The sequence below is a fragment of the Rhea americana genome, unplaced genomic scaffold (genome assembly GCF_003343005.1).
Source record: "Rhea americana isolate MKP2758 unplaced genomic scaffold, rheAme1 scaffold_168, whole genome shotgun sequence".
In the NCBI taxonomy this organism is placed as follows: domain Eukaryota; kingdom Metazoa; phylum Chordata; class Aves; order Rheiformes; family Rheidae; genus Rhea; species Rhea americana.
The window spans coordinates 606427-618452 of NW_028185794.1; the positions used below are offsets into that span (position 1 = coordinate 606427).

Here is a 12026-nt window from a genome sequence, read left to right on the forward strand (position 1 = left end):
ACCGAGCTGCCCGGGGAGGGAGACACTGCCAAAGCCAGGACGGGGCCAGCTTGGACCTGCTGAGACRGATGAAGCCTCTGGCTGGAGCTTGTGCTGGCTGCTGCTAGTGAGCTCTCTGGATCCATCCTGGGACTACGCGGAAGGCCAGCGCTCATCAGAGATGTGCAGATGCCAGCACTTGAGCGAATTTGTCAGCATATCAGCTTTGTCTCCCACCCACCCCTCTTTGTGGTGCTAGACTCTCCTGGAAGCACTGGGCTGGAAAGCTTCTGGGCAAGGAAAGAGCTTGGTGAAAACATTTTTCCTTTTAATGACTTCTGAATACAATGCATAGAACAGTATCAGCTTTTCTAACAGCACTTTTGGATCGCTCTTCCCACGAGCACCTGCTTTCCAGAGAGCTGTGCACCATCCTGGCACCTCCAGGCATCCCAGCAAGTACAGTGGTGCCGAGATCCAGATCCAGGGCTGCGTGGGAACGTCTCGCTGCTCCCCCACGGCTCACACCATCGCTTTCTGCTTCATTAACCCCTTCTTTGCTCCTTGATGGATCTTTGAATCCAGTTTCCCTGTAAAGCGGGGGGAGAAAGGGGAAAGGAAAGGGGGAAGAGGAAAAAAAAAAAAGCCCTCATCACTCTTTATTTTTAAATGCTATTTGCAATGCAAATCAGCTGGAGGCAGTGAGGTCTCCTAGTTAGTGTGTTCCTGTCACATTCAATTATCGTGCTTGAGGAGCCAGGCGTTTCCAGCCGCCACAGCTCCCCTCCGCAGGCGCGACACGGGGAGCTGGGGGCAGCACGTACCGTACAGCAAAGAGACGCTGGGGGGGGGGGAGGCTTCGGCAAGGAGGAGAGCAAATTAACATCCATCGCTCCTGCTGCTGCCGGGAGGAAAGCGATCTCTTTGCTCACCCGCGGGATCTGCGTCGACACGTTCGAAGGAAGCCCGCGGAGAAGCAAGGTTGGGAGGGGACCGTCAAACGCGGCGACGGAGACGCACTTCTCCAACGCGTTTGCTCGCTGCAGGACGTGCTGTGCCACYGGCGCAGGCCCCCAGCTTGGGGGCAATAAGGTGACAGGCCCTGGCAGCGCGGGATGGGGACCCGAGTGCTCACCTGGCCAACACGGCATTTGCACGGTGCTGACTAGCTCGAGGCTGGCAGCCTCCAGGGCCGCAGGCTGAGAGGCACCCACCAGCACGCCGGGCAGCCCGGATGCTTCTCGTGCCCACAGCTGGCTGCTCCAGGGGAGCCCACAGCGAACGCTGCCTCCCCTTGGCCCACCGAGCTCCGTGGCCCTCAGCCAATTTGCTTCCAGCAACACAGCCGTCTTTTTTTCTTTTCTTTTTTCTTTTTTTTTTTTTTTAAAGCCTGTTTTAGGCAACTTCTTCAGAGGAGGCCAAAAGTCAGGTATCATGAACAAGGCAGCAGGGCAATACTCAGAGGAGCAGCCCCATTCCCCTCTCTCTTCCCTTACCCAAACTCTCCAAAATAAGGATGCTCCCACTTTCCCAGCCAGAACGCCCCGCTCAAAGCTCCCTCCTTCCAGGAGGTGAGGAAGAAAGGTAAGACGACCTTGCGCAAGGCAGCAGGGCGAAGAGCCAGCCTCCCAGAGAGGGTTTTGCCATCGGCAGGCAGTGCCGCTCGCCTCCTCTAAGGCCAYGTCTCCCCAGGAGCCCGCCTGCCTGCTCAGCCTGCGCTGCTCTGCGCCTTGCCCTCCTCCGAGGGCCAGCCTCAGCTTGTCTGTCTGTCTGCAACCTGGGAGCATTGCAGGGGCAGGGACCGGGTGCCACCGAGCTGCAGAAACGAGCTGGAAAAGTTGCAAACCCTGCGCGGGCGGCTCAAAGCAGAGCCTCGTGCTGAGCAAGGGAACCTGGGTCCAGGCTCTAAGGAGGCCCCCCACGGCCTTGCCTGCCCTCCAGGAGGGACACAGGGAGCCCTCCATAGTCATGCCTGGGTCAACCTCTTCCCACAGGCCACCAACACACTGCCTTGGACTGCAAGAAGGAAAGGCAGCAGCTGTGCTTAGAGACAGCTCAGGAGTGGCAAGGCCCTGGCTGCTGGAGAAGAGCAACCCAGCCAGGGAGCYGGAGCTGGCAAGACCCTCAGTGTCATTCCTCTAGGGAATCAAGCCTAGTGTCACCTCCTGGATGAAGCACATCCCTTGGAGAAGCCTGTACAGGCAGCGGCAAGGTCCCTGGGAGAGCTGCGTCACTCCAGTCCAGCTGCAGCACACAGAGGGATCTCTTGGGGCAGAGCAGCACTCACTCACTACGCTCCAAACCGGTGCCACATCAGAAACTGCTCCAAAGACTGCCAGTAAATACCAGTGTGCCACAAGAAGCAGATACCTGCCTAGAGAAAATGGCTCTAACCAGTCAATCATCTACTGTGCTTGAGGAACGAGAGTATCTTCAAACTGAGAAAACTTCCCATTTCAGCTCCAAGAAGAGTCTAACATTGCTCTTCCCGAAAAAGGCAGATTACAAGACTGCTTTGCTTGAAATGTCCCATCAGGACAACTACCTCAGTCTCCTTGAAACTGCCCTCCCCTCCTTCAGCCTGAGTTTCAGGTCAACCAGGCTCCTGTCTGTGCTCCAGAAGGAAGCTGAGTGCACAGAAACCATAAGATATGCAAAAAAGATGTGAGCAAGCATTTGCAAGTCACTTCACGGTAGCTCTGCAAACTCTGAACTGAGAAGGTATGGTTGGGTTGAAACTGGGAGCAGGGACCAGACGCTGCCAAGGCTTTGGCACAGCAGTTCCCAGTCTGCAGCTCACAGGACACACCAGGGTGTCTGCGATCCTCCCCAACATTGCATTGCGACCACTATAAATTAAAAAAAAAATAAAACTCAGGCCAACAGGAAGGGCAAAGCAGGACATTACTTGAAGCGTGTTTCTTAGCCAGTGTTTTTGCCCCGGGCTGCAGAGTTCAGAAGATGCTGTCCTAGAAGGTCTGGGAAACCCACCACGCCTCTACCCTCTCTGGTACATTATATAAAAGAAATTTTCCACATCTGAATGAGCGTATGGAATAAGGCCCTCCTGCAATAGATGGAAACAGCAAGAGATTGGGTACCCAGCAAGTGTGACCCTGCGTGGCCAGTCTGTCCAGGAGCAGTGTGTCACACCACAGAGTCACCAGAGGGGTTTGGGGCAGGAGAAAAGCAGTGAGTTCACACTCACTCCACCCTCTGGTCTGCCACTGCCAAAGCTCTGTCACATTCAGAGCTGTTAGCTTCATGCTTAACACTGCCTGCTGGCTTCTCCCAGTCCTCCAACCCGATCAAGAGGCTCCTCTGCTCTGTCAGCTGGCAAACGTAACACTTCCCAGATGTAGCCTTTAGGAAAAGAATAAAAATAAGGTGACAGCTCCAGAGGTCACCTTCCCTTTACACTGGATGATTTAAGGACTCTCATCTCACAGTCACTACCATGGCATGCCCCATCTCCCACCTCCGTGTCCCCCCCYGCGCTCTTCCAGGCAAACGGTGCCATCGGGTGTTCTGGGCGGGGGGAGGATCTGAGTGTTGYTCCAGGGGGCTTCAGGGAAGCTTTGCCTAGATATAAGGAGATGAGAGCCATGGATGGGCTTTGTCCTCACACAACAAAACCAAGCAGGAACACRCTTGGGGAAAGCCGTGGCAGAAAGGCGCCACAGACAGTGCCCGGCGCTTCCACACAAACAATAACCCTGGCAGTGAATTAAGCTGTGTTACTTTTCTCCTTCCCCAGGCTGCTAGAAACAACTAATTTGCAGCAGAGAGGCATTCAGATGTCATTGCGGTGAGGTCCATGCTGTTATCTGGCAACGAAAGCTGCTCCGTCTTGGCTTCCCAACAAGACAAACTGGCATTTTGTCAGGGATTGAGCCAGGATTCAAGGAGAAGACTGGGGCAGGCCAGCGAGCTCAGGTGGAGCCAGGAGCCAGTGCCTCCCTCCCCGCTCTACTTCCAGCACGGAGAGTTATGCTTTTGACTGTATCGGATCTGAAGCCAGCTCCGATTAAAACAGCGTGTTACCACAAGGAAAGGTCAAAGGCTTCCCTGCTCCTTCCCCCATCTGTCACAAATATTGTCTGAGCGACCTGGAACGACTACATCTCCCCCGGAGGGGAACATGCAACTCCACAATCTCCCCGCTGCTGCTCCTGCGCTCTCCTGACAGATCCTGTCAAGAGGAGGCCAGGAAAGGCAAGGCCAGCAGTGGGAGCGGGACATGCAGGCAGCCGCCAGCACAGCCGGCTTCCTTCCAGGCTGTTAGACTGATCCTTCTCCAAGCAGGAAACTGTCACAACACAAAGGACACGATGTGACAGATTGGGGGGGGGGGAGCACTCGCACCCGGAGAAGCGGACGCACAGAAGCCAGCCGCTCGGCGCTCACGCGGCGCGTATCAGCTTTCCCCGCAGCCAGCAGGCAGAGGCAGATGTGACGGGGAAGCGGCACGGTGGCGGGCAACAACCTGAACCAGAGCAGGGAGCGGCTGGAAAAAAAAAAGGGGGGGAGGACGCAGCGGCTGTCCCAGCACACAACAGCTCTGAGGCTGTTCTAGCACAGCAAAGACATTTCCATCCTAAATAACTCAGCATAGTCTCACCTGCTCACCAGCACGCTGGAARAGACCTGTCCCTAGGGTCCTTGGTGCCGCTAGCAAGGCCGGAGCCCTCGCATGAGCTCTGCAGCTGCAGGTCACCAAGCATTATTCGTTGCCATCGGCCGAACGCACCTCCCAGATCTCGCTACAAAAGCCAGGGAATAAAGCAAATTGGTTTGCCCTTCTACCTGCTCACTGCCACTGCAGGGGAGGCATATCCTGAACGCCCGAGGAGAGATCGAAGCCATGGGAGGGCACCACTCCTCTGCCTGAGTGGAGAGAGAAAAGACCCCACTGTGCTTCAAAAGGCCTTATTAACCGATCCTGAGAAATCCTGCCGCTGCCGCGCCGCTAGGTAACTACTCCCAGAGAACTAGGCTGCAAATGAGAAAGAAAACCCAGTCGTCAGCTCTGCTAAACAAACAGCCAAGACTATTTCTGCTTATGCTGCTTTTAGCCTGTCAAATTAATTTTTCACATCCCCTGAAAGCATGTACAGTGCCTTCCCCAGGCTGTGTGGTGGGGAAGCTGCTAATAAGGATGGAGCTGACTACAGACTCCTCAGCTGCTGCATCCATCTTCCCTTCTTTTTACAGCAACGGGCAGGAATAACTGGCAGCCTGCGGAGGGCTGGTGGCTCATAAAAAGGACTAACAACACTGGCAAGCACAGCGCGGACAGATGCTGTAGCGCTTCCCTGCGAGCTCTGCCAGGACATCCCATCCTCCCAGCCCGCGGCTTGGATGTGGTTGGTACCTCCATCTGGACCCACAGCCCTCGCTGCTTCAGCCCAGCCCTCACCTCCCGACGGGCGAGCGCATGATTTTGAAACAACAGCAAGTATCTAGCATGGATCAGCCTGAGGATCGCCACATTCCTCTCCTCTTGCGAGGGCCAAGCAAGATTTGCACCTTGTGTCCTGACCCAGGCTCCAAATGCTCATGCCAGGAGCAGATCAGCTGCAGACATGTGTTTCCTCAKAGCATGTGAGCACTCCAACTCCCAAGCATTTGTAGAGGCAGGAAGAGACATGTATTTGGAAGGAAGCAACATCTGGGGAACGGGGAACTGAAGACAAAAATATTACAGATGTATTTGAATCATTAAACAAACACCTACAGATCAAAGAGCACAGGGCAAAGGTTTCAAACTCATATGGCAAAGGCAAGCAGAGGTGGTGATTAGAGCAGGCAAGAAAGGCCAAGGGGGGCATCTGTGGAACTTTACTACTTACAGATTTTGTGTTTGCCTTTGATGGGAAACTTCACAATCATCTCCTGGGGATTAGTGCAGATAAAGACAAATGGAGACCCAGACTCCTGGCTCAAATCCGGATACTGCGAAACACACACAAAACAAAGTCAGAGAAGCTGCAGCGGGCACAAAAAGAACTCCAAGCACAAAAGAAAGGGCTTCCAGACAAAACATCAGTTAAGGGGTCAGTAATACACACTGGTTGTACCAGTTCAGACTAAGCCTTTTCAGGAGCTTTTAATGGAAGCAGTACAACTGCAGTTTTGGGCCCTAACCAGACCTCCTCAGCAGATCCAGCTGCCAGAGGGACACAGAGAGCCCCTCACCGAGCCTCTTCTCAACACGCCTCTGGCAGAGCTTGCTGCCTTTTCCGATCTGCCCACAGAGCCGCATCCCTGAGCGCTCCCTAACCCTTTCCAGCTCACTGATCTTAGCACAGATCTGTGTTTAGCTGCCTAAAGGTGTGGTTTCACAGCTGGCTTAAGCTGATCTAAAGTGCAGGCTGTTGCTAAAAAGGCAGTCTGGGACCCTGCCCTCCCCAGCTTGCCTTCTCACTGCCTATTTCATGCTGGTACTAACAAGCATGAGGCTGATTTTCAGCCCGATGTGTTCCCAGGCTCAGCAGAGCAGGGATGTGGGTTGCCCCTCTGGATGGTAGCCCCGCTAAACCCCAGCCAGCTGTGAGTGGCACACCAGGACCTCAACTGGAAAAGCTCAGCCGGCAGCCCCAGCTCGATGATGACCATCAGAAGGGCAGCAACCTCTTCCACTGAAGCAGCTGCCCGTCACATATATAAACACATCTATTCCCGACAGAGCAGATACAAGCTCAGACCAAACAGTTGTGCTTAATCACTTTGAGATTTCCCTGTAGCTGCACAGAGCACACGCCGTCCTGCTGCGAAATGCACAGACCCCGAGAATCGTCTGCATCTACGGGGTGAACGGCCAAACGCAACCAACAGAAAGCAGSGCTTTACTGGATGTATCAGTGAGAACTCTGCCCTGGCAGAGCAAAGTCTACAGGGAGATTTCACTGTGATGAAAACATTGGGGAATTTATACAGGAAGAGCGTAAACAGAGCTCTTCTCTCATGAACCATGGGRAAAAAAAAAAACACTGAGCAAGGGAAGTGCACAAAAGTCCTGTCTGGATGCAGCTCAGTCTCATCGATGTTCAGAAGTGAAATGCAGAACTATCATAAAAAATATATATACACTATCCATCACTTCAGATTCTCCATTAGTTGCAGATCTTGTGCTGACAGATACACACAGAGACCGCTATCTGCCCTTCCAGGCACAGAAGCTAGAGCATACCACAAAGGTGCTTCAGCCCAGGAAACCCTGTTCAGGCACACAGAGGAAGCTGCTTCCCTTCCATAGGAAAAAAAAAAGGCTTTTTTTCCCCTGCCTTCCTCAAGCAGATCCATAAAGGCTGCCATTTGGGACAGGATGCCAGACCAGATGGAGGAGTGTGTCCTGGCAAATCCCCCATTTGTTACTAACAAATGACTTCTAGGCTGAGTGTTTGAAAAAGCTCTCCCTCTTTCACTCATCTGCCAAGATGAGTTTGGATTTGCCCTGAAACAGCTGGGCACGGAGAGCAGAGCTGGGAGCAACCTGCTTTTCCTGTGCTGTAGTGGCGTTTGGCAGCACTGCCAGCAGTTAGTTAGCAGGGGAGATTTATAGAAGCCTGACACTAGGATTAGATCCACTGGGAAAGCGTTTCCAGCCCCCTCATTTTACAACAGTGTGGGGAACGTTCACCTAGCAAGAGATGTAACATGCACTTAACTGCTCTGCCTAACACCCGCAGCAGGGGAAAGCTCGCTGTGCAGCACACAGACACCCTGCTGTACTGATCTGGGGTCGGATTGGTTTCTTTTTGCTAAGCCACATTACTCAACTTCTTTCCACTGCTCCGTGCTGATGCCAAGTGTTTTCACTTCCTCTCTGCAGGGAGGGAGGATTTGGGAAGCCTGGAAAGAGCCAATATGAAGACCCCAGGCGTGGTGTCACCAGAACGCTTGGTGACCGCAAAATCCTGGCTCTGCTTCATTGCTCTCAGTATTACACGGGTGGCTGGTCTCCCTTCCGTAGTCAGGGATCTGACTTAGCCAGTAGCTTCTGCCCGAGCACAGCCGCTGAAGGTCACGCAATACAGTGGTGGTGCCTAAGTCACAGTCCAAACCTTCTGGTCACAGAGGCTGTTCATCCCCACACCACTATCCATGGTTCAACCAGTGACTTCTTCRAAGAAGTCGTGTGTCATGAACCAATGTGCCACAGAGGTCTTGCTGCCTGAAGTACAGCTGCTTCCCAAATCTCTCCTCAACCAGTCAGGCACCATTGCACAGACTGGATCTGGACATCACAGTACCGCCGCCACGTCCTCTAAGCCTCCACGTCAGGAATTTCCCCGTAACAGGTATCCAGGCATTGGCAGTGAAAGTAACTGGTTGGTTTCTCCACTGACAGTCAGATTTCATCTGGGACCACAATCAAACCTTCAGCTCCAAAGGCTCAATCGAATCTTGAGGCTGAGATGGATGCCGCAGCTGTGACTTGGGTTTATGCTGCTCTTTTGACCCTGCTTTTAGAGGCTTCCTCTATGTTACAGCCTTTCATCTCCTCTCCCAGGGTACAGTTCTGTACGTATGCCAAATCTGTTCAGCCTCTGTGTCCTACATTTTAAAAGCCTCAGTCCTTCCTCTGGCATCTCGCTCCCAGGAGGCAGGGAAGGAGTCCCTTGTCGAGTCACTGTGCTTAAGGCTTTCCATTGTCCTTACCCAGGAAATCTCTTATCCAGGTCTGGTGAACAACAAAGGCAAAATACTTCCGTCTGCTGGAGTTGAGCAAAAGCCATAACCCCCTCCTCCGCCTAGAGACAAGAAAATGCACCAGGGTGGGGAAACTGGAGCTGCATTTTCACAAGCAGTCAAGCCAATCTAATGGTCAGGCTCCGCTCGTCCCCTGTTCCCAGTTGCATAGCCTCATCCTTCCAGTTCCTTCCACAAGGCAATTCAACTTGTTCTTCCAACAGAAAATTAGGGAGGTTTTTGCTAAAGTCTGTGTTTTGCCAGATTAATGGGCTAAAATGGCTCCAAGAAGGGTCCAGTGAGCATCACCGCAAGCGACAGCTGTAGGAAATCAGGATTCAGAGGGTGGGAAGCGGTTAGATATGCCCACTGCATCTCTTGAAACCACCGCCTGCAAACTGAACAGAGAAAGGGCCAAATATTCTTTGGCCATAAAATGCATCACTAGGACCAAGAGCACAGCCTCTGCCCTGGTACACCTCAAACTAGCTTCATTGCTTAACACATCTAGAAACTGCCACTGTAGACCTCATTCTTAGACATCACTAGAGGTGCCAATATTTCCCAGCTGAAATCTCTCAATTGTTACTATTTAGTCCCCTAAACAGCAYCCTCTTTCAACATCACGCACGTTCACCTTCCTGGGGATGAGCAATATAATGAAGCCACCTGTAGATACCTACCAGTTGTATCTATAGAGGCAATGCCACACAGTCTGTCTAGTCACCAACAGGATCACAACAAGTATCGTGGCAGAACAGCTCCCCTGCACCACTACCAMCCGCTCTTTCTCCAAAGATGTCTCTGCTACAGACAACTATTTGGTTGACTTCTCCTCTCATCAGAGACATTGGCACCAAGACATGAAATGCACTCACTTCCATTAAATTTTTCAAAGCTGCCTAAGTGCCTAATGAGTAAAAAGACCTATTCCTCAAAGTGCCTTTGACACTTAAGAAATAAAATGTGGATGGCCTTTAGTGACATTTACACTTAYTGGTCATGCAGAGAAAGTTATCGCTCTGTTCAGTTATATGCAATTCTTCCTATCCAACTTCTTCCTCAAACAATATCCCAACCATTCTCTTTCTCCCAGAAACACTTCTCCAAGGCGATTAGATTTCCCTCCTATTGCTTCTATCAACTGTCTGCAACTTTTCTGCATCAACAGATCACCAAACCCTCACTATTCCTGCCAAGACACTCTACAATCAAAGACTACCATACAGTAAGTTTAGGAAGCCCAGAAAACATTTACGCATGATCACTGCACTCCACAGACAAGAGCCATTGCTCATCAGTGCTTCCACAAACCTAAGTCTTGTAGGACAGGCCAAAAGCCACATCTAACATGCCAGAGAGAGGAGAGAGAGGATATGACCAGTACRGAGGGCCTACAACAGCAATTTCCTTTAGTAAAACTCCAAATAAAACAAAGACCAGGGCCTCAAAATCCACCCTCCCAATCCTGCAGATGAGCAAGAAAGCTCTTCAGAAATGGGTYATACAATATAACTACAGTGCAAAAAAAAATGATTCAGTTTCCTTTCAGACCTCCTGCCATCGCATAGACTGTTTATGCACGCCAGTCGAAAACACCACGCACGCTCGCCATAGGACTGTCAGCTCAGCCACAGCCCTCCTTGCTCACACCAGCCACGCGCAGATGCAACCGCCAAGCTCCGTAAGCATGCTACTGGGACTTCAATTTGCTTCTAAGAGGTTTGCAAGATCTGAGCCGTGAAGAGATTAGCAGGAAAAGAAAAAAGGATCTCCAGGCAGCTTACCGCACAGAAAGAGCTCGAGGTTAAATGGAGCATCTGAGTACAAGCTGGAAAAGTAAGCTGTGCGCTGGGCTCTGCGGCAAGCCAGCCACCGGCTTCGCCAGCGCCCGCCCTCTCTCTGGAGCCAGAGCTTTGAACATACATTAAGTGGCTATCAGATGTCCCCAGCAGCCACCCCAATCAGGCTGCAGGCAGGGATAATTGCTAATGAATGTTCCCTACACTTTGTTTGCGCTGTCCCTCATCTCCCATCACTAGCTTGTCAAGACCAGGGCTTGCCTATCCTCCCTGCTTGGCAGCCCAGCAAAGGAGAGGAGAAACCAGCTCAGGGTCAGCAGAGAAACAAATTCATCTCTGACATCTGAAGCCTGGCTTACAGAGGCGATGYTTTCCGCCCAGCTGATCAGTTAAGGTAACTATTTTTTTTCCCCCTAAGTTCACATAAAACTTRCAGCCAAGTGTTGCCAGGGGCCATGCCAGCTGCCCCAGACATTGCTGGTAACACCACTGGGTTAGGCACCTTTAGCCAGTACCGATCTCCTATCTCAGCAGTGGAAAAGACGTGGAGATTGGCTTTCTTGGGTCCAAAGCGCTCAGGGAGGCCCGTGCACCACGCTCCCCAAGGCCATGTCCCCTGGGGAGGGCCTGGGTCCCCTGCACCCACCATCAGGGCACAAAGCCCATTCGGACGTCTGCCCTGTCCTTCCTCTGTGGGAGGCCCTAGGATCATTTTTTCCTTGCAGATGACATTCCCTCTTTCTTCTCGTTGCCAGTCCCTCACAAAGATCCCACGTTGAGCTGATTACCTTTCAGGCAAAGCGGTCCCGACGCCGTTTCCTTGGGAACCTGCAAACATTGCCCTTGGGCCAGCCTGCTTGGCACTCTCCTACCCTCCATTTCTTCCTCCCTCTCCGATAAGCTGCATCCGCTTGAGCCCAAACGCCTTGAACCAAAGGCGGAGGATTGAAATGACCAAAGGCAAACGTGCCAGGGGAGCAAAGCCATCGCTAACTAGATGAGCTCTGCTCCGGTGAACCCAACGAAGGAACAAAAGCATCGCCTGTGACGGAGCAGCACAAAGCGCTAAGCACAAACATTCCCCGGCAGCTCCACTAAGTGACCTTTCAAGCTACTCTCTTAGTCTTATTAAGGCCTCCAGACACGAAAGGCGAAGGAAACAAGCAAATGCTGCAGGAGAGACTGAGGTCTAAAAATACCAGGGAGAAAAAACCCCAGCGTTTTCCCTCTCCCTGCCTCCAACACAGACTGGCCTAGAGAGCTCTGCAATGCAGCCGGCTCTCCTCCACTCATCTCGAACACGGAGCCGCTGCCCACGGAGCGTGCAGGCCCCGGCACGCAAGCCGATGGAGCCGGAGCACTGCGGAGAATTGCACGCCGGAACCTGTAGTCCCCGGGGAGGGGGTGGYTGCCATCTGCTCCATTTTACGGCCCGTCAGGGGTGGCCCTCGGGCGAATTCGGATGCCCCGCCGAACCGCAGAAGGGAGGYTGTGCTGAGAGGATAGAGACGTTCTGTAAGGTTAATAATGGAAACGCTTGAATCATTTTCC

The 12026-nt window shown here is 52.5% G+C and overlaps 1 protein-coding gene across 2 annotated transcripts in view; it reads right to left on the bottom strand.

The window, feature by feature from the left end:
• Positions 1-286: 286 nt before the first annotated feature.
• Positions 287-12026, bottom strand: part of TRIP4 (thyroid hormone receptor interactor 4) — a 34519-nt gene continuing 22779 nt past the window's right edge. The window contains exons 12-13 of one of the 2 annotated variants that reach the window (XM_085300700.1): positions 5832-5934; positions 287-569 (exon numbers count right to left, since the gene is read on the bottom strand). In XM_085300700.1, the coding sequence (XP_085156826.1) occupies positions 502-569; positions 5832-5934 (171 nt within the window). In that variant the 3' untranslated portion in view covers positions 287-501. The remainder of the gene's footprint in view (positions 570-5831; positions 5935-12026) is intronic. The other variant, XM_085300701.1, reaches the window with a different exon arrangement.